Source organism: Dermacentor variabilis, chromosome 5 (assembly GCF_050947875.1).
Source record: "Dermacentor variabilis isolate Ectoservices chromosome 5, ASM5094787v1, whole genome shotgun sequence".
NCBI lineage: Eukaryota > Metazoa > Arthropoda > Arachnida > Ixodida > Ixodidae > Dermacentor > Dermacentor variabilis.
Window position 1 is genome coordinate 14125843 of NC_134572.1, and position 23130 is coordinate 14148972.

The 23130-nt window shown below is 43.9% G+C and overlaps 2 protein-coding genes across 2 annotated transcripts in view; one reads left to right on the forward strand and one right to left on the reverse strand.

The window, feature by feature from the left end:
• The first annotated feature begins 123 nt into the window (after positions 1 to 123).
• Positions 124 to 17081, forward strand: Stt3B (catalytic subunit 3B of the oligosaccharyltransferase complex). Its single transcript, XM_075691756.1, has 16 exons — positions 124 to 364; positions 1229 to 1337; positions 2234 to 2343; positions 3237 to 3325; positions 4796 to 4950; positions 5665 to 5764; positions 6448 to 6546; positions 7559 to 7705; positions 8262 to 8465; positions 9134 to 9387; positions 11568 to 11755; positions 12442 to 12613; positions 12741 to 12914; positions 13013 to 13126; positions 13392 to 13598; positions 16499 to 17081. The coding sequence occupies exons 1-16, from the start codon at positions 201 to 203 to the stop codon at positions 16574 to 16576; spliced, it is 2364 nt and encodes a 787-aa protein (XP_075547871.1). The 5' UTR covers positions 124 to 200; the 3' UTR covers positions 16577 to 17081.
• O-fut2 (O-fucosyltransferase 2) overlaps positions 13497 to 23130 on the reverse strand; it is a 66052-nt gene continuing 56418 nt past the window's right edge. Inside the window, exon 8 of the transcript XR_012828403.1 lies at positions 13497 to 13858. The gene's annotated coding sequence lies outside the window, so the exon portion shown is untranslated. The remainder of the gene's footprint in view (positions 13859 to 23130) is intronic.

The following is a 23130-nucleotide window of genomic DNA, read 5'->3' on the forward strand; positions in this document are numbered from 1 at the left end:
GATGCGCCGTCTACTCCAGATCAGCAAAGCATGGACACCATACGATTTTCTTTGAACTTTTATTGTTAATAAAACGTGCCGCGTGGCTTCTGCTGACGCGCAAAGTTGGCGCTGTCGTCGTCTGAAGCCAACTGTTCCTCTCCTGTGGCATACGCTGGTTGGTTAGCATTCCCCCTAACAACGTGTCGGTGTTTACCGACATGGCGGGGACCGGCAAGAAGTCGGATGGCCTGTTTCGGCAAAGTATCGGTTGGCAAACTCTACTTCGTTTCACAATCTTGGCCCTAGCATGGCTCGTCGGCTTCAGCTCCCGGCTTTTTGCCGTTATACGCTTCGAGAGCATCATCCACGAGTTCGACCCATGGTAAGACCCGGTGCCCGCAAGTTTACCCCTCCTTTGACTGAAGGACTCGTAGATGCAAAAATGTTCCCACCTATGCGACGATCTCGAGGGACAGAAGGTAGCTACGTGGAATACTCGTCCTAGCGGTTTACCTGCGTTCCGCGCAGGCGCAACGCAAAGGTGGAACGCGCGAAACACGGAAGCGCACGCACGGTGCTGTGCGCCGTGTAGCAGGTGCGAATGGAACACTGCTGCGTCTTCGTTAACCCCAGCTTTACATAACCTTTAACTTAACCATCAACCTTAAAACTAGTGAAAACTTTTAAATAGCCGAAGTTCTCAAAATTTTAAGCCTATGGTTGCTTTTGCATGGTTACTTTCTATCGAGGCCAGCGCACGAGCAGAACTCCTGGTCGAGATCGTAAATGGTAACAGCGGATCGATTTTCATTACATATAAAAATAATTCAACCTAAGTACTATTACGTATCACAGAGGCATTCATTTTCTCTTTACATTGCGAGCGTTTGCCATTTTGTTCATGAATGCGCACAACCCGCTCGGTACTCATTCCATGCATACGTGTCGCCCGAACGCATGCTTAGAATACCCCGCTTTTTCATGACGCACCGTACGCAAGGGCGCATTGGAAACACGGTACGTTTACGTGTATTCTTAAACGTTTGATATGGACAACGAAAGGGGGCCTTTGGATTCGCTCTGCCAGCATTCGGCAACTGTGCACGAAGCAGCTGGCCAGGCTCAGCGGGGCGCAGTTCCACGCCGCGCAAGCTTTGACCTCTTCGGAATCGCACGAGTTGCATTGTAATGCTGAAAACAGTGCTAGTCGCCTTACACTAAAAGGGTTATGTTTGTGCTCACGCAGGTTCAACTACCGGTCGACACACTACATGGTCAAGCATGGGTTTTACAATTTCCTAAACTGGTTCGATGAAAGAGCCTGGTACCCACTTGGAAGGATAGTGGGTGGAACGGTGGGTAATCCGGTTTATCCAGATGCACTCTTACAGTAAGAACCGCAACAATAGGGATGTGCATACCACATTACTAAGCTGCTGTTCGATTCTCCCCAGTTTAGACACCACATTTTTTTTTTAATGGTCTACAGACTGTATAACATACAATTCTTTGTACAGCACTAATGATCACATTCAGTTACCTAACTTCAACTTCAGCGTCAAGGAAGATTTTGAACAAATTTCATCCCTCAAGATAGACTAGTACAGCATTGCAGCTGCAAGTAACATTTATATTTCTGAAATAATATTTACAAAGTTTGTACTTGGTAAAAAACATTTTTAAAAAAGCATGCCATAATTTATATGCATGCACCTAGTCCAGTTCTCTACAGTAACTTAAACGCAGCTGTATGTGCAACTGAGGGTTGCTGTGTTAAACGTTTGCTTTCTTGCTATTTTTGTAGACAGGTAGCAGCCTTAAAAACAGCTGTGCAGGATGCATATGAAAACACCAATCATCTGCACTGATGTGCAGCTTGTGCGAAACTTGTTAACCTTCGTTTATTTAACAGTACCTTTGTCGCAGCAACAACGCAAAATGCAATGCAATGTTTAATGAATCTGACTGTGATTGGTAGCACCTCTTAAATCTTGTGCGCGGCTTAGTAGAGCGTCTGACATATATGATGAACAAGCAGCGCGAGATCCAAACACTGGCATGGGCCCGTCAGCATAGCAAGTAATCATATTTTCTTTTCTCTCGTTTATTTCACTTGTTCATGTTAGAAGCCTTGTTTTAATGTAAAAATATCATCTAGCAGTGTTCTGGCATGTGATGAGAACAGGTGTGTTCATTGTGTGCCATTATAACCTTCTTATATTGCTTTCTTTTTTAAACCTAATTTATCCAGGTGTATCCAGGGCTTATGATAACTTCTGGGGCTATCCACTATGTCCTAAGCCTTCTCCACATAACTGTACACATACGAGATGTATGTGTCTTCTTAGCACCTGTGTTTAGGTAAGTCTCATCTTGTGTCTAATGGCAATATTCCTTAGCATATTTGCAGAGTTTCATAAGTTCATGTAAGGCACAACGTACAGACAACTTATAAATTTATTTATTGAGCTTCTTGCTATATCGTATAAAAGGTCACGTATACTTGCATTGGCCTAAAAAGCCCTTTACACTCTCTCTAAAGGAAACGCTGTTCTGTGAAAAGTTGTGGCTTTAACCACATACATGGGATTGCACTTTATTTTCACTGTAACTGATAGCAGCACTCACGCTTAAACAAGTGTTGCTCAAAGTTGTTGGCTGTATACCATGCAAAAAAGGTTTACTAGAACAAATTTCAAGAAAGCAGGCAGGCTACAGTACTCTATGCAGCAAAGCAATTCACTTTAGCTTGCATTTGTGAAACTGCCACTTATGCAACAGTGCAGATTGACTGTATAACATTGATTCAAATCTTCTAGTTGTGAATTGCTTCTGTGATGCATCGTCACGCCTTAACTTTTGTTATTGCTTGACTATTCTGCTTTTCATTCTTAAGGCCAAGCGCATATAAACATGGCTGGGTTAGCAATAAATATTTTTACCACAAGCTCTTTTTTTTACGACAAACTACATTGAACTGCTTAGCAATGCCTCAGAAAGAAAAATAAACTTGTTTAGCTAGGTATGGTAACCCAAGTACAGTAAACAAAGTGGCTGCCTTCCCGTATCTTGCTTTTAAGTTGAATTACCACCTTTATGTGAGAATCAGTTTTGATAGTGACTTGAATTTGACAAGTTTACAGGGTATAAAGTGCCTGTATTCTTTTTTACATTAGACTAGCTTTGAAACAATAGAGCTGGTTTTTCTTTTTTTGCACTCTTGCTTAATCGTTACTTCTGTATTGTCATTTCAGTGGGTTGACTGCACTTGCGACATACTTTTTAACAAAAGAACTTTGGAATGATGCAGCAGGTCTTTTTGCAGCCTGTTTCATTGCTATTGGCAAGTATTCATGCTTTTTTCCACATCTGGACTGCTCTGAAATTTGGAGTGTTTTTTCTAATGACAAATTGATAATGAAAAAGGAAATTTATATTGGCACACCAGACTAGTAATTATGTGATTGAAGTATGTGGCATATTACCATAGTTGGCCTGAACTTCATCATGTGATACTGTTTCTTTTGCGGTAAAACCAGTGAAAAATTCGAAATCTATCAGCAAAACTCTAGTTTTTATCTGAATTGTTCTGTTTATGTTTTATTTGTCAATTACTAACATGGCTTAGAAAATAAAATTTTGAATTATGCTTACCTGTGAAAATGATGTATTTGTTGCTCATAAAAAAAAGTCACAGTTTCGTGCGAAAGGCAAAGCATCGATTGTGATAGCAAATTAGTAGATAGCCATACAAAGTGGGGATAGTAGTTTTGTTGGTCATATAAACTTGTAAACATTTGCTTACTAACTAAATTAACAAGCACTGTGTCACACACACACAGGTAAACATGAACACATCTCGCTCGATGACTGCGGAAACTCTCTGTCAAAATGCTTGAGTAAGGAATTGTGGCAGCAGCAGCGATCGAAGTGACCTTCGTGCTGACTCTTGCTTCAACACGAATGAAACGTCAAGAGCACAGCATATACAGTGCTCCCGGCACTACGTGCACTCGCAAACATTGCAGATCGCTTTTAAGATGAGGCTCGCACGGGCGCGCACCTTGGACATATCGCAGATTGCTTTCAAGATATGGCGTTTGTACCGCACTGCAGCAGCCAGTAGAAAAGACCCCCCCCCCTCTCCCCCTACATCGCCTCAGCCCCGGGCCTCGCTCGCGCACACAAGATTGAGCCACATATGCCGGCTCACCCTTGCATGCTTTCACTGGTACATACAGCAAACGGCATGGCGACAATTTTATCGTCCTTGGGACTTTATACAGAACCTCACAGTGATGCCAATGGCAGAAATATGCCTGGAGTGTCCATATAATTGCTATCGCAATAAAACACATTTTTTGTTAGGCATTAGGAAAAAAAATTACAAAAAGTGGCACCAAAGCATACACACACACCCAGTGCAAACTTCCAACTGTTTATTTTTCAAGAAACCACATTGCATGCAAATTTGTCGTGGGTTCGGTAAGCTCAGAAACATGTTGTTGTGCATGTGTTGTGGCCACCAGTATATAGCAGGTTTCTTGAAAATTAAATAGTTGATGGTTGCAACTGCTGTCTTGCATTTGTGCACGCTTTGGTGCGATTTCTTTTTTCAAAATTTTTGCACAGAACCTTACTGCCTATGCTACTTAAGAGTTCATTTTCTTGTCACTGAGACAAAGAAGATGAGAAGGCATTTTCTCACAGTGAAACGTAGCATTTCTTGAACACAAGGAATGGCAGGCATTTACATTTTCCTCAGATTTACACTTGTCGGAATACAATAACTAACTCGTTTTCACTTGCACAGTGCCTGGATACATCAGCCGTTCGGTGGCAGGAAGCTATGACAACGAAGGCATTGCCATCTTCGCACTCATGTTTACATATTTCTTGTGGGTCAAGGCAGTCAAAACTGGTGCCATCTTCTGGGCAGTTCTCACTGCACTTTCCTACTTCTACATGGTGAGTGGTGAACAGCTCGTCTGGCAACGTGAATGATTTTATTGTAAAATGCTAATTTTTAGAGCTTCTTTATGATTGTGATAATGAGAATGATTATTTTACAATTTTTGATATGAAGGGCAATATCTATCTAAATGTGTACAAATAGTTGCTGGCCAAATTCACAGAGCCTGGCTTTTCAGACCCGCTAGATCATTCAGACCTGCCCGCAGCACCTCCGCCCACACCATAAAGCCAATGTATAATGGTGATTAAAATTTCTGTCTCCGTAGCATGAGTGTCATAACTAAATTTCATGAGTAATTTTTTCTGCATAGTTTTAGATAATCGTTATGTCCCTACAGAATAGTCTGCAAATTTATTAATAAAGTCACCATGTTGAATAATAAAGCAGTTTCTTGCTATTTCTCGCCAAATTTTAGCATTTCTTGTGTTTGACTGCTATATTTTTTATATTCTGAGATTGGAGGGAAATTATGGAAAGAGAAAGCAATGTTTGTTTACTTACAAGAAGGCGTGGGTGTATTTGCTATAACCCATTTGTTAGCCATTATGCCTATGTTTGAGATGCTTTAACATTATACCCCATATAAATATTTTTACTGTTACAATCTTCATTTGCAGTATATAAGCATTCATTACAGGTGGCTGTTACGAGTTGGCTAGACTGTAAACAGTGTGTATATACATTTTTGTTCTTTCTTCCTTTGACAGGTCTCCGCATGGGGCGGCTATGTCTTCATTATTAACCTCATTCCACTGCATGTATTTGTGCTGCTGCTGATGAACCGGTTCTCAAATCGAATCTACATAGGTGAGTGTTGTACAGCTATCAAAAAAAGGCAATTGGAAAAAAAGAACTGCATGGTAATTTCCTTGGTGCACTGTGTGAGTGTCTATTATATTTTGCATAAACATGCAAGATATATTGCAGGTGTGCATAAATGCTTGTGTACGTCTTGGAAAGCATGGCCATGCAGAATTTTATTACAATGGAATGCACGAGAACTTAATTTAACTATATAGCTACATTACAGAAAAAATTCATTTCAGTGCTCAAGCATGTCTAGGTATGTTTGCAAGACTTTGCTTCTGTTGAATTTTGTGCTGTAGTGTAGTGCTCATGAGAGAATACAGAGGGAGTACGCTCATGAGGGAATGCTCGGTCTGAGAGAATACAACCATCTCTGAGACTCCAAATGGATTAGTGGCATGGCCAGTGGTACTGTATACAAGTGCTACAGCACAACCCACATGTTTGCATTATATTTTTGCTCATGGAAATTTTGTTCTTGGCAGCAGTGGTATGGTTAATATATTAGAATGCTAATATATCGATTTATGTTGACTTTCTTTTTGCCTTTGCATCCTTTAAAACATGGTGGTTTTAATAAATATTGTGCCGCATCTCTGAGATGAAGATGAGCTGGCACTTTCTCACAGCTAAACATATGCTTTTGATGAGCGTGTGGTCATGCATGTCACGTTTCTTTCCAGCCTACAACACATTCTTCATCCTAGGCCTGCTCATGTCCATGCAAATCCCATTTGTTGGCTTCCAGCCAGTGCGCACTAGTGAGCACATGGCTTCAGCAGGTGAGCCATCTCCCAAATCTCCAAAGTGTCAGCACTGCACATGGTGTCCAGAGCTGGAATAAGACAACAGTTGTGCTCTCTTGCTATTGTGGTATACACATATTCTTTGTGCCCACTGCCATTGGCTTGACACATTCACTGTGGTGTGTCATGGTGGTTATTGCAACTGTGAAAATACAGGCCTTTCCTGGTAGTGCGGAAGCAATATCTTTGCAGAAAATCAGTGTGGGTGAAAAATCCTCTTCTCCAAAGCACAGGGGCACCATCTCTTCGATGCTTGAGAAAGATGAAAAAAAAAAAAAAAAACATGACTCACTGGTGGGTCACATGCATTGGGATGTTGAAATGTGCTGAAGCTATGCTTATGCTATATCAAGTCTGCACACACTGTGCATCATATGACCTTTTTACAATGGAATTGTTTAAGAAGAATCATGCGGACAGTTATCTAGTAGCCATGTCTCCAACTTGGAACAGCCCCTCCCCTCAACTTAACAAATATATCACATTGGTATAAGCCGCACCTCTAGCACCCTTAACCCTTTTGCGGTAGTTTTCGTGAGTTCGAGACATACCGAATAAATGCAGCCTATGCCCTGGGAATATGTTTTCTGGCTAAAGTGCTGATTGTCACGCATTCACAACGTTTTTCCACGTTGACATGCTGTGCCATCTTGTAGCAGTGGCGGGAGACTGACAACCATTGTTTAGAGTCGCATTCAGCGAAAACAATGCCCCCTTGCTGACATGTGCAATGTAAACTATTTTCTACAGGCTTTGATTGAGGACATAAAGTCGGTACATGCTTCCAACATTTTTTTTTTGTATTGTTTAGATCTCTGATTATGTTGGGTATGTAGTCAGCTTGGGAATGCAGGTAACTTTTTGTGTTTTTTTACTACGGTACGTCACAAATTCGCGACATTTGGCGTATATGGCACTTAATAATGGCACTGCATGAAGGCTTGTCTTGCGCAACTTATTTATATAATTACCTTTTCTCTCTGTCCAGGTGTATTTGTGCTGCTCAATGCCTATGCCCTACTCAAGTACCTGCAAACCTTTTTCTCCCGGTCCGAGATGAAGACTTTATTCTTTGGCGCTGTAGCTGCAGTAGCTGGACTCGTGTTTCTGTCTGTGGTCATTCTTACCTATGCAGGTGAGCTATGCTGTGTTGAGTTTGTTCTGTAGGCTGTATATAAAGTAGCAACAGAACGTCTTTTTTGGTTTCCTTTTTTTTTTTTTTTTTCATTGTTCTGTCGTATCACTGCACACTCTGAGCTCTAAAAGAAGATGTGGAAAATTTACAATAAGCCTCCATTGGCCTACATTGGTTTAACCCTTTCACATTTTTAAACTACCCGAGTGAAGCTCCAGTCTCTCGTATCATTCCAGATTGCAAGTTTTGTAACTTTTCTTAATATTGACCAGTTATGACCAACCCAGTTTTAATAGTAGCCTTAGTGTAAAACCTGTTCTCATAAGATTGCTCGGAAGAGTGGTATTCCAACCAATCTTTGCTTTTTCTCTTGCGCCTACTTGTATACCGAAGATTGATTCACATGCCTCTGGTATCGGCGCCCAGCCATTGAAGCTTTGAATATTAATGGTTTATTATGCCCTTGGAATGTCATTCTGGTACCAAAAAGTTTGTCAACTGCAAATCACTGAGGGTCATCCTCACCCTGTTGCTTTATGGCTCTCCTCACTTGCAGGCTACATTGCTCCGTGGAGTGGCCGCTTCTACTCCCTTTGGGACACAGGCTATGCCAAGATCCACATTCCCATCATCGCCTCAGTATCTGAACACCAGCCAACCACGTGGTTCTCCTTCTTCTTTGACCTGCACGCCTTGGTAGCTACATTTCCAGTTGGCCTCTGGTACTGCGTCAAGAACATCAATGACGAGCGGGTGTTCAGTGAGTGTTTCTTTGAGCACTCCTTCTCACGTTGGCTGCTGGGGCTGAATAATGCTAAGCAGATAACATGCTCTAGCATTGTTTTGTTTGGGCACTCTGTGCCGTACGTATGCTTGGTGGCTGCGGTGTTAAGACATTGGACATAATGTCATGGGCTCAAGGTCATGGACGGACTGTGGCAGCTGCACTGCAGTGGTGGTAGAATTCAGATCAGTGTTTGACAAATTCCAGAATCAAAAAGTAAAGTGCAGGTGCTGTCTACTTGGTTTGTATTTTCAGGTAACAGGAAGTAAATTGAGTGGAGCGAATTTAATAGTTGAAATTAATTAGATGTATCCCAAAAGTTTGATATATATGTTTTTAACTGGAAGTTACTGGAAGAACTAGCCAAGTAATGCTTCTGTTTTTAAAGCGAACAGGTACTGAGGTTTGGTTATGGCGAAGGAACCTTATGTGGCCATAAGTATGTGTGAGGCTTTCACTAAATTGACCTTTGTACACTTGCAGTGCATTTTTCATTGCAGATGTCACCCTGCGAAAATTTTTCTTTAATTTGGTACACGTGTTAATACTTTGCATGTCCGTGTAATTTTCTGTGTAAGAACTAGTATGCCAAACAAGTACTGATACGCTATGTTTGCATTGCTTCTGTGTTCCTCTGCACACAGTTGTGCTGTATGCCGTGACATCGGTGTACTTTGCTGGAGTGATGGTTCGGCTGATGCTGACGCTGACGCCTGTAGTGTGCGTGCTGAGTGCCATTGCCTTCTCGAGTACCCTGAAGCTGTACCTGCAAGAGGAGGAGCCCAAGGCTGGACAGCAGGCCAGCAGCAACCACCAGGGCGGCCAGGCCAGCAGCAGCAGCCAGGGCGACAGTGATGACAGTGATGATGGCCGTGAGAAGAAGAAGCTCTACGACAAGGTGAGGGCGTGCCAGTGTCCTTTTTTATACAGTAATGGTATTTGTCTTACCTTCTATGTTTTTCTGCCAGATTTGTGCATTGCTAACAGACAAGCATGGTGCATATATCATGTACTGAAAATTGTGCCTGTATTACGCTGATGTATGCTGTGAAAACAGCTGAAACTTCAAACAGCAGCCCACACACTTTTACTTTTGATGAAGCCGCACTTCTTGGCAGAGAAACGTCACACCACAGGCAGGTCTATGTCCCACCGAATGCCTGCAACATCATCAATCATGGCTCATAACTATGGCAAATCATCCACTGCAGAGCGTGCAAAACCACCACTGGACAGACAAAGAACTTTAATAAGGTCCTGAGAAGCGCCGCCCTTAGAGCAGCACCGCAGACCTCTCCAACGTGGGGACGGGGAGGTCTAGCCTCACTGCTGCATCGTGGGCTCTGTGGATAGTCTGGAGTTGTGGGAGATGCTCAGAACTCTTGATGTCACAGCTCCGGTGACTTGATTGGGCCCCCGTAACAAGGGGCACCGCCATAGCATGCAATCTAAGCTGCTAACTGAGCCGCAGTCCAGGCAGGTAGACTTGAAGGTGTCTGGAGCGATAATGCTGAGGAAAGCCAAACTGGGATATGACCTAGTCTGCAACATTCTGAGTGTGATCGCGTGAGACCTGGAGAGTTTACCGTGCAGGGGCAGAAAAGCCTGCCTGCCCATATGATAGTGCTTGGTGGCTTCATTGAAGGTGAATAAAATGTCTTCAAATTCCCTTCAGACCTACATCCTCCCGGGTGCAGAGGCGCACGCCCAAGGAGTGGGCAGTATCATTGAGGTTAGTGAGGGAACCTAGCTGAGAATCAAGATGTGCCAGAAACCAAGTAGTGGTGTGCGGGGATATAGTCTTACTGCCGAGAATTTTAGAGGGTTTGACAGAAATGGAGCCAGAAACAAAGGCCCTAGCCGCCGATTTAGACACTGTGTAGATTTGTGATTTACTATCATCCAGGAGGGCGAGAGCTATGGCTGCTTGCTCGGCACTCAAGGGAGTAGAATCTTTAAAAGGTGCGGAATTGAGGATGAAACCCTTGTGGTCGATGACAATGGCAGCAAACCTGGTTGAGCGGCTATACTGGGCGGCATCTACGGAGCAAGCTGAGCGAGGTTCGTTTCTAACGTGTCTGAGAAGCGCGACAGCCCTGGTGTTGTGCCTGCCAACGTTGTGCTGTGGATGAACGTTACGAGGGAAAGGAGAGGCCTAGTACGGCCAAAATCTTCCGGCCTGCGAAGACGACAGCCGAGCTACCTGGGCAGATTCCTGTGCATCAATGATCTCTTCCAGGGCGTTGTGAACCCCTAGCTGCACAAGTCACTCAGTTCTGGCTTGCATGGTAATGCCCAGCACCCTCTTTATGCTCTTTCGAATGAGCGTGTTCAGCTTCTTCTTGTGGGCTTGCCAGCAGTGCATGGCGCCCACGTACGTGATGTGGCTCATGAAAAAGGTGTGAAAGAGCCTCAGAAGGTTGTCTCCTCTGAGACCTCCCCGCCTGTTGGAAACTCTGTTGGTTAGTCTGATCATGTTCTCCGTCTTCATGGTGATTTTGTTGATCGTTCGACTGTTACAGCTGTTTGACTCTATCAGCATGCCGAGAACTCTAAGGACGTCCACCCTAGGAATGGGATTACCGTTACTCATGTGGAGGTTTATGTCAACTGCCGACAGCGGCATTCAGCCCTTGGGTTTGGGCATCTTCCTGGTGGGCCTATATAGGAGGAGCTCCAACTTGCTCGAAGAGCGCAAGAGAATAAGAAGAATAAAAAACATGGGGCTCGTGACGTAAATGTGACTCAGTCCCACTGCTTTGATATAAAAGGCAGAAGGCAGAGAAGAAATGTCACTTGACACTAGTCAAGGCTTACGGATTGTGCGTCTATCTTTGCAGTGACATGGCATGGCAACACATTACAATTTATCCCATCTCCTCTGTTAATTAATCAATTCGAAAAATTATTGCATTGGAACGCTCCTTAGACGTCATTTACAACTTCCTGTGTGTAGCCAAAGTTTCTGATTGGGCATGGTGAGGGGCCTTTTAAACACATCTGTGGGGTTTTACTGCATAATCACGCTTTTATGTTCAAGCAAAATGAGAAAGTTGACAGCACTTGTGTGTTCTACAGGCAGGCAAGCTTCGCAAGATCAAGTCTGACCAAGGTCGTGAGAATGTGGGCCTAGGCACCAACGTGCGGAGCATAGTGGTTGTTGTGCTGATGATGATTCTCATGATGTTTGCCGTCCACTGCACTTGGGTTACCAGCAACGCATATTCCAGTCCCAGCATTGTGCTTGCTTCCTACAGCTCGGATGGGTAAGTAATCTTCGGCAAACTTCAACTCTGACAACTTAAATGTTGAGACAACTGAAGTCTTATTCAAAGATAGACCAGAAGAACTTCAACATGATCACCCGTCAGAGTAGACAACAAAGTGTTCCATACTAGCATTGTAGCATACAAAGGGGCTTGTTTGCCTAGAGAGATGCAAATTATCTTGTTGAAACACCGACGCTAGACTCATGCTGCTACCTAGTTCTCTAGTTCTTAGGTTATTCTTAGCGTAGCAACGAGGGAAGCTCAATGTGACAGATTCTTCAAATAACATGAAAAAGAAAATTTCTTTGTCAATGTGTGCCACCTGGAATTAAAAAGATAAGCACAGTGTCTGCTTCTCAATTTATGGCTGCATGTGGAGGCTGCTAGTAAACTAAGATTTTTTATGTTTCCATGTTCCAAAATATTGTAGCAAACGGATGTACCTTCATGCAATCATTATTTTAGCTTGTGCTCAAGGAAAACATGGTTTACCAAAGAAATCGATCTAACCAAAAATGTTTATGGAAAGCAGCCAATGGAGCAACAGCCCTTTCCTCCTTGCTTCCAGTTTCATCCTCAGTTTGACGTTGACACTGGATGCCATTAGCTGCATGCTCCCTGTCATGACACTGATGCTGGCACACCTAGTCCTTGCATTGATGTTGGCACCATCTTCCCTTTAGGTCAAGGGCCATCTTGGACGACTTCCGGGAGGCTTACTACTGGCTTTCTCAAAACACACATGAAAATGCACGTGTGATGTCATGGTGGGACTACGGGTATCAGATAGCAGGCATGGCCAACCGTACAACTCTGGTAGACAACAATACATGGAATAATAGTCACATTGCACTGGTCAGTACCTTGCATTTTTTGTACATTTTGACGGTGCTTGATCTTGCAGTGCTTATGCATCATAAGATGTGTAAAAGTGCTGTGACTTGAATTTGCTGTTTGTGCTAAGGTTTTTTATGATTTACAGGTAGGAAAGGCCATGTCATCAAATGAAACTGCAGCATATGAGATTATGAAAGCACTGGATGTGGACTATGTACTTGTCATCTTTGGTGGTGTGATTGGCTACTCTGGTGATGACATAAACAAGTTCCTTTGGATGGTGAGAATTGCAGAAGGTGAACACCCCAAGGATATAAAGGTAAACCATGACTGTATGTTAGTGCAGCCAGAGCTTTTGTGTCCCTGGGTGACTCTACTGTGTAGAATTAATGACCTTGTTTCTTTTAATCTTGGCAGGAAACTGATTACTTCAATGACAAGGGAGAGTTCAGAGTAGACGAGTATGGATCCCAAACACTGCTGAACTGCCTCATGTACAAGATGAGCTATTACCGCTTTGGTGAAGTTCAGGTGAGATGGCCTTTTTTATGCACATGTACACTGTACAGTGATGAATGAAATTTTTACTGTACTGAAATTAAATTACTGTACTGAAAGGCAAATCTGTGTACTATACCCATCATTAATTACCATGCTGGTTGAACTGTCGTGCTTGCAGCTCCCGTAGACGCTAGTGCCAGATTTTCCTCAAGTAATTTTTGCAACAACTCTATGCCCCATAGTATAAAAGTGTAATGCTTACAGCCCTATAACACTAAATGCCTCTGCCTTTCAGCTCGACTACCGGTCGCCACCAGGCTTTGACCGCACGCGCAACATGGAGATAGGCAACAAGCACTTCACCCTCGAGCACCTCGAGGAGGCATACACAACCGAGCACTGGCTGGTGCGCATCTTCAAGGTGAAGAAGGAGGCCAACCGTCCACGTATCCCCTATGTTCAGCGCCAGATCAAGGCCCGGAGCACCTTTGTCTCCAAAAAGGTAAAGCCACAGGCAGGGGCCTCTTCCCCATCCTACAACAGTGGCAGCGGGCAGAGCAGGCCGCCTTAGGTGAGGACGGCTCCAAGCTTTCACACACACACACACGGCACGTGCCCTGCCCGTCTCTGCCTGCTGCATCCATCAGACTGCCTGCGTGTCTGGCCACAGTGTGTGCGTTAAAGTTGCACTGCAATTGTGTCCCTGTGTGTGGTGTGGCTTGCTTCAGTAGAGAGTGCTGCAGCTTGTGTGATGAGCCCTGTCTGCAAGTTTGGATGAAATTGGAAACCACTTCAGAGAAAGATGACAGTACAGTGCAGTCTTAATACAGCAATATGACAAGCACAGCTATAACATAGAAAACAGAATATGTTTGCTGCCAATGTCAGCATGTAATGAATATAATATGCGCTTATGAGAAATATGGCATAGAAAGGGGTGTGCTTGTGCCAGATGGGACTTTGTTATAAACAAGGTTTGACTGTATCTTCAGAAAGACACCAGAGCAGGGCATTCAAAGAACACCAAGGGTAAACATTGAACCTACCTAGATCATACTGGATTGCCCCTCTAGGCACCTCGCAACATCTGTTTTATGCAAGGAGATTACTTAGTTGTGTACAGATTTGTGACTGAAGGGGCCACACTTTTTTTCGTCAATTCAAATCGCCCATGACAAGCAGGGCCTCTTAGGTGGAACTGCCAGCGGTTTATGGAGGGTTATGCCTTGATGGGTCACTGTTGATCAAGCCCTCACTCAGTGCTAACGTCAACTAACCCTGTCAGAAAACCTTGTGAAATTGACCGACTGTATTTTCCTTCATGATGAAATGAAGTCCAATACTTCTTTAATTACAATATCATCAGTGGCAGACTACAACTTGCTACATTATTTAGTGGGAAGCTGGTACATACTGTAATTTCACATTGCTAAAATCAAGGCTTTTGGATACTTTGAAGCACTAATCTCACTTTAGCTTGATGCAACATTTATCAGCCTTTAGTGTCCCTTTAGGCCAAGTTGAACTGATAGAGTAATGTTAGCATAGCTAAGGCTACTACATGTTAGATATACAGTTGAACCCCCTTATAATGATGCAGGTTTTACTACTATATTGGATATAACAACAGGCAGCCAATGCACAGTCAACTTTCACATTTTTTTTATGGTGAATTAGACTGCTTACTATAATGCTCCCATGTCGCGTTGTCGGTTAAATAAATGTTGATCTGTGTAACTATAATTTAGTCTGAAATGGAAAAGTAAAAAAGGATGAGCAAGCTAAAATCTTTCTGTAATGAATCTTGCAAATCTTTTCATCACTGAAACATATCATGAAGAAACCAGGTTTGTCTCGGTTTATCAACACAAGAAATTAACTCATCTTTCTTGCCTTTAGCATTCCTATTAGTGCATGTGCAACAGGAATAAAATCTTTACAGTTTAAACAGCATTAGCATTGAAACTGAGGATACACTCGGTGCATGTTAGGCAAGTTTGTTGCTGGGACTGCCTGAAAAAATGAAGACTTGTCACTCTTGAAAAGGCACTAGTGGCTGAACGTTTGATCTGTGTCGGCTATAATGGGTCATATATATATATATATATCTTCCGCAGCAAGTTATGATTGTTGTGATGGAATCTACAACTTTTACTGTCAGCATCTTTTGATGAAACTGCTAACTGCAAGGTACTCTTCTGGCTGCAAAGAGTTATGTTGTAGTCGAGCACCTAACATTGCCACACTGCTTGCCTGACCAACTACTAACCAACCTTTACACACTTGCATAAATAATCTACTGAAACAATTGTATGGAATGGTCATTACTGTTGCCTCAGTTGGAAACTGCTAAGGGGCATGTGACTGATTGCGATCTGTCATGAGGCTTGAGGATTTAGGTCTTGCTGAGTAAGTATGAGTTGGGGCTAGTTAGAATGCCCTGGTTACAAGTAACGGCATGAGTAGACCAGCACAGCCGCTACTTTGTTTTTCATTTATTTTTTTTTTTAATTCAGCAGCTCTGCTCTGCAGCATAACATAGAGTGAAGCACCTTTATGTACATGTACAGCTTGTTCTATATTCCAGCTGGGATCTGTGGTATGGGCCATGTTTCCACTGCTGACTTTCAGTTGGTTAGTCCTCTTAGTATGATAGCGTTTGCATCGTTTATGAACGACAAACATAAAAGAAAGTGAAAATATGTACAGAATCTGCATTATCAAAAAGCAAAGTGAAAGATGCTATGCCTCTGCTAAAATCTCACAATAAACATATGCCATTTTCAGAAAGTTCAGTTCCTTGTTAGACAGATGGATTGAGTGTGCGGATGCTGAAGCATTTGGTGCTGCACTGGATCATTTCAGCAATGCTGATTATTTATCTTGTGGTTTTATTACTGCAAAATTGAGTTCATGTGAGCACTTATGCCATAGTCGCATAACCAATTGTTGATTGCAGTGTCGTCTCTCTTTCTGGATTATACACAAGTGCCTTTTGGACTCGACACCCAAGGCATTAAGATCTCGCTTTTATGTAGAAAGGTGCCACATTGGCTATCACTGGTAGTTTGTCATTTGCAGATGGAATGCGGAAAGCTCTTGTTTTGTTAGCAGTATGACCGCCTTTACAAAAAAGAATTTAACTTGTGAATAGGTTCGATAGCCCATGTAAAAGCAACTGCTAAAGTGCAGTACTCCGGTGCACTCAATGCAAGCATCGGTAAAAAAAGCGCAAGGTGTATATAATGAGGCGCAATAGTGTTGTAGTACTAGTGGATACTGTATACATGTTCTCAAAGTCTAATAACTGCACCTTTCTTGAAATGCCATAACAACCCCGGGTGAACGGTGTGCTTACAATAACTGTTGCTGTATCGTGCTCATTCTTGTCTTGTTTTCCAGAGCTCCCGCAAGAGGAAGGGATTTATCAGAAACAGGCCCAATGTAGTCAAAGGAAAGAGGTCAGCGAGAAACGTGTAGGACTATCAAATCAAATTTCTTTGCAAGGAAAAGAAGCTGTAAATGCTGTTCCCAATGCACGTGGACCTGCGCATAGTCATCATATGAAGACGAAGATTTTTCTTTTTTTTTTCTTTGTTCTTTTTCACTTGCTGCGGACAACCGTGGGTGCCTCCATCCAGTGTGTTGTGTGTGTGCGCATCGGAGTGCAAGTTCAGCTTTTGTTCATCTGCTACGGGTGCAAACAGGGGCAAGCACCTGCTCTCTCCATTTTTTTTCCTGTGGCATTCACTGCTGTTTGTGCAGCTGACAAAGAAGATTCCATTGCCCAGAGAAAGCTGTTTTTATTTACCACTGTTTTTTGTTGGCTATTTTTGAACTCTTATTGCGGGACATGAATGAGCAAGCACTTCTGTGGTGGTTTTGTTTTTTTCTCATTACCGTGTGGATGACTCATTATTGGAGAAAGTGTCTGGGGTTGTTGATATAATGAATTTTCTTTGGTAAATAAATACATTAAGGAAGAGCTCCCTTATCCTGTGTCTCAATGAAGCATGGGTAGAGCATTTGCAATGTTTTAGCCCACATTATTAACATTGTTCCAGTTAGCATTACTCACTACCACAAACATTACATTTGAACATACGCTCCTCACACATGTTAGCACCAAAACTCGGCCTTCTGCAATGAAATGAGTGAGAAGGGGGGGATCCAACGGGCTGAGTGTTTTGTTACAACCATTTGAGGAAAATTGCCATTCAAATCAAAAGATAATTATGTTCAATTGAACAAAAAGAAAATCTTGCAACAAATCAGATCTGAATGGTTAGCATTTTTCACTGCAGTCGAATCTCGTTAATTTGATCTGACATTACAGTCCCGTCAAAGTTAGGTGTATTCCAATGGCGAAAGCGCGCAAGCATTTGCGATGGTTAATTCGAATATACTGCGCTCCGACAATGCTCTCGGCGGCGGTGCATCCAACCAGCAGATCTGCTGGCAGCTGTAGCCACACCGCGGCAACTTCGACGTTCGTTACTAGCTACTTCGATGTTCATTACCAAGCTTCTTGCTGTTCGGTGCCGTGTTTTTCGTTGAAACAATTCGCCACTGTTAGCAGTGGCGCCGACTCAGTCTTTTAATCCTCGCCAATGGCTTCGGAGCGCGGAAAGCATAACGCGTTGCATAACACCGGTTCCCGAAAGCCAGCTTCGCCACAATACAGCAGCGTTATGCGGTGAAGTACACCAAAAGTTGGAAGGGGACAATTGCCCCGGGACATGGTATGTTTCCTTTAATTATACACACGTGCATCCGCAGTCTCCTGTCGCAGTACGAGCACCGATACGCCTAATAAGTGTATTAACAGGCCTGTACAGCTATTTCTGACGTGTCTGTGACGATTTGCGCCCTTGCGGGTAGTAAGAGGCATGCACTCAATATTTCGGACGTTTTTCGCGGCTGCTAAGGAGTCCGAAAAATCGGACGTTGACTGTAATTTATAAATACGTGTGAATAAATCTTGTGTAACTTCCCACTCGTGTGTTAGCTCAGTGCACATGCGCCGCTTCAGGTAAGTCCTCTATTCAATTAGCTTCCTTTAATTCAAACAAATTTTTGGACCCCTTCGTGTTCGAATTATCGAGATTCGACTGCACAATTAAAGGGCATATTTAACAGGGATAGGCGGGCCAGTTGGTGGTCGTTATTGGAATGCATCATGTAACCGCGCAAATAACAAAGGACAAAAAAGAAAACACACAGGACAGGCGCGGATCCGCGCCTGTCCAAGAGAATTCCAAGATTCCAAGAGAAGGGAAGCGTAGTAGGGGGCAGCAGAAAGTTAGGTGGGCGGATGAGATTAAGAAGTTTGTAGGAACAACATGGCCACAATTAGCACATGACCGAGGTAGTTGGAGAAGTATGGGAGAGGCCTTTTCCCTGCAGTGGGTGTAGCCAGGCTGATGACGATGATGACCCGCTGTCATGGCATAGTGGCTTTTGTGTTGAAAATCCTGGCAGCTACATTTTGATGGGGGCAGAATGCAAAAACATCTGTGTACAGTGCATTGGGTGCACATTAAAGAACCCCAGGTGGTCAAAATTAACCTGGAGTCCCCCACAACGGCGTGCCTCATAATCATGTCATGGTTTCGGCACTTAGAACCCCAGAATTTAATTTTTTTTTCAATGACTTGTTCACGATTACGCCTTTGCCGAAAATTTACATCGGCAGAAAAGTAGAATACACTTGGTTACTGCTATATAAGCTCTGCATTTGTCTGGTTGAGCTCTGCGCCACCCGGTCGCTGCACCCTACAGGTCACATGTTTGCACGTCCACCCATCCAACAAAATGCCCATTCTGCTTGTGTTTACCGGAACACCACATACACTAAAACTCTATTGTGGTGGTAATCCTCCAGCGTGAAGTAACAGCTGCAAATGCGTAGATCCTGGCGCCGATCGGATACCGACAGCCCTATGCACTGCAGCCACTCTGCTCGCCTGTTGCTTTGCAGAGAGGCACAATGTCGCAGCTTAATGTGTTACCTATTGCTAGATTTGCAGCCAACAACGTAACAAGAGCACTTCATGATCCTCACGAAAAGAAACCTCGGGACTAACAATGGCTGCAGAGCTCGCAGTAAGATGGAGCACGTTGTAACACAAGCAGACGACACTTGCTGTGTGCCGGAATTGCTTGAGTGTAGTGATCAATTGACGTTGTGTATTCTCTTTCTGTTACTGTGTTCTATAGAAACAAATTAATGAACATTACAACTATTGCAAACAACCTTTGTTCACCACAAAAGAGAGAGAGAGAGAGGAAAGGGGAAAGGCAGGGAGGTTAACCAGAGAAAAAGATCCGGTTGGCTACCCTACACTGGGGAGAGAGGGGAGGGGGAGGTAAAGTGGTAACAAAGTAGAGATAAGGAAAGGAAGGAGCCTAGACACACAGTCACCATCGGTCACTGGCACCGAATACTGTCATTGCACAGCACAGTGACACTTGCCACACTATCAACATTTGTTCAGGCTACAGCCGCCTGTCCAATCCTGTCGCCCTCAAAAACCGCAACAGTGCCCTCGTCGCCCTCTGCTGCGATGGCTTGTGATGGCGGTATTGTAAAATAAGTTCCTCTGTGAGAGGTCTTTGGTCAAAGCGCGCTATCGCGGTTGCGAGTGATTGTCTCTGTAAATTATATCGAGGACAGTCACAAAGAAGGTGTTGAAAAGTCTCCTCGTTACCACAGTCCTCACACGTGGCGTCGTCGGCCCATCCAATTCGGTAAGCGAAAGACTTGGTGAAAGCCACCCCTAGCCATAGTCGACAAAGCAGGGTAGCTTCGCGACGGCAGAGTCCAGCTGGAATACAAAGGCGTAGAGAGTAGTCAAGATTGTGGAGTCGGTAGTCGTGAAAACTTCCAGCGTTCCACAAGGAGAACGTGATGTCACGGCTGATCATTCGAAGTTTTCGAGCGGCATCTGTCCTTGATAACGGTATCGGCTCCTCTTCGTCCCCTTGAAGAGCCGACCGAGCAGCGTTGTCAGCGTGTTCATTCCCTATGACTCCGCAGTGACTTGGAAGCCACTGAAATGTCACGTGGTGTCCTTTCTCAGTTAAGGTATGAATGAGTCCTCTAAGCTCAAATACCAGTTGTTCGTGTGGTCCGCGCCGCAGGGCCGATAGCAAAGATCGCAGTGCAGCCTTCGAGTCACTGAATATTGACCACCTTCGAGGTTGCTCTTGGCTGACGAGACGAAGTGCAGCGCGAAGGGCTGCAAGTTCCGCGGCCATCGGTGTCGTTGGGTGACATGTCTTGAAACTGATGGTGGTGGCTTTCGCTGGGAAGACCACGGCTCCAGAGGAACACTGGAGAGTTGTCGATCCATCAGTATAAATATGTACGTGTTCGGCGTACTTCTCGTGCAAAAGGAGCAGAGTTAGTTGTTTAAGAGCAGGTGATGACAGCTCAGATTTTTTCCTGATTCCTGGTACGGTGAGGTGCACTGCGGGTCGAGCCAAACACCATGGAGGAATCGATGGCTTAGTTGCGGGGGTGAAGCCTGACGGGAGGCAGGTGGAATACTCCGAAATCGTAGTACAAAATGCTGCCTGCGGCCTTTCTGACGGTAGTGTTGCCAGATGGTGGGAACAGGCACGGGCAACGTGCCTAATGTGCACTCTCAACACTTCTACCGCAACGTGTGTTTGTATAGGTTGGTCCCGAGCAATCGCAATAGTCGCTGCTATCGATGTGCATTTTGGCAAACCAAGACAAACCCTGAGAGCCCGAGCTTGAATAGCCTGTAGAGCACGGAGATTTGTCTGGCAGGTGTTGGTCAGTACGGGCAAACTGTATCTCAAGAAGCCCAGAAAAAGAGCCCTGTACAATTCCAACATTGCATGCACTGACATTCCCCAAGTCTTTCCTCCCAGAAACTTGAAAAGTTGGGAGATTGCTGTCAGACGCTTCTTCAAGTAGGTCACGTGGGGGCTCCATGAGAGATCTCTATCAATGATTATGCCAAGAAATTTGTGAGTCTTCTCATAAGAAATTAACTGGCCATTTATTGATATGGCGTAGGGTGTCATTGGTTTGCGAGTGAACGCCATCAGTGCACATTTGTCTGACGAGATTTCAAGACCTTGGTTGCGGAGGTATATAGCTATTAGAGTAGCAGCTTTTTGAAGTCTTGCACGTATCTGAGGACGTGTCACACCTGAGGTCCATATACATATGTCGTCGGCGTACATTGATATCTTGATCGCTGCTGGCAGATGATCAACGAGACCAATGAGTGTGAGGTTGAATAGGGTAGGGCTTAGTACACCGCCTTGAGGAACACCTCGGTACGTGTAGTGTAGTGCGGTTTTACCATCACCGGTACAGACAAAGAAAGATCTCATAAAAAGGTAATGAGAGATCCATTGGAAAACTCGACCACCTAGACGAACCATCTCAAGAGCATCGAGCAGCCATGCCTGCTACGTAGATGGTAAGGGGGTGGCTGAAAACTCAGGAGAGTGGCACCACTGCGATTGGTAGTGATGTACGTTTTTAAAACCTTATGACAGATTACATGCTTTACACAGAGCACTTAAATGCGTCACTCAATCATCAGAAGGACCTACCCTAATGACTCGGCATGTTTGTATAGTATTGTCAAAATCATTTCAGGATGCCTTCAAGCTACTACGGATGCCATCCTTTCATCCACTTATAAATGTGTGAACAATGCATTCTTCAAATAAACATTTTCAAGCAGATAAGCAGAGACCAGAGTGCGCAGTCAAAATAGATTTCAATGATAGCTATATGCACTGGAAAAAATGGCAAACGGCTTCAGCCAAAATAATGTTTTACATATTGAAAGGTGTACAGACAGCAAATGATGGCAGGCCGTGATACCGTGATGACTCCTGTCAAATGTCTCATGCAAGTGTGCTGATGCCAAGTGGTACCGTATATACTCGCATAATGATTGCACTTCTTTGATGAAAAAGATTGATGCAAATTCAGGGGTGCGATCATTACGCAGGTTAGATTTCCCACGAAAAGAAACATTTTCTTTTTTCCAACCACATTTGCTCCAGGATGACAAGCAGGCGGCTGCCACTGTCAGTGCGGGACACCAAAATAAAAATGGCGGCCAGCGGAGCAAGCCGAACACGCTGAACGCAATTATTTTTCTTTTCGTGAGTACATTAAGCGCATCGAAACAGTTTATTCCATATGAGTAATAAATAATACCATTAATATCGGCAAGTTTGCGACAATAACATAGCCAGGTCCACTTTGAGGGGACAGAAACAGAGATGGGCGCGCTTAGCTGCCAGTGACATAGAAACACATGGCGGGCATGCTGCGGAAACTGCGGCATATGTCTTCACTGCTATCCTCATACGGCACGTTTCCGCTAAGGGTGGGCGAATATCTTAGCTGCGTTAGAAGCGTCGGCGTATGAATAGGGTACACCTCTAACATATCAGTGTAAACTTGGCCACTATCGTTGCCGCTCATGATTTGTTGCATGCCCACGTGTGCAGACGAGGAATCGAAAGGCGCCCTTTATGTTGTTGTTGTTGACCAAAACCACTATGAAGCCTACGAATAACAAAGCCGAGGCAAGTTTGGTTGTAGCTTGTTTTTTCATGTAAGTGCGGAAAGTGATAAAAGGAATGAAATGGGGGATCTGCTTAAGATAAATGTTGGGTGCGTGCAGACCGCTTGATATGTTTTTGGTATATCTCTGGTATGTCTTTGGTATGTCACTTGGTATTTCTAGGATCGTTTGCATAGCATTCGACAGATGGTAAGCGCGATCATCATTAGCTAGACTTGGCACATGACATATCGCTGAGGCAAGTTCAGGGTGCGATCCCCCCCATTACACAGAAAAGAAAAAACATCAAATTTTGACGACAAAATTCAGGGGTGCGATCATTATGCGGGTGCGATCATTATGCGAGTAAATACAGTACTTATTATTTTATTTTCATATACTGTTGGCCGTCTTGGCCGTAACAGGGTGGGTACAGCAAGTTTCCACATAGCGTAAATGTAAACA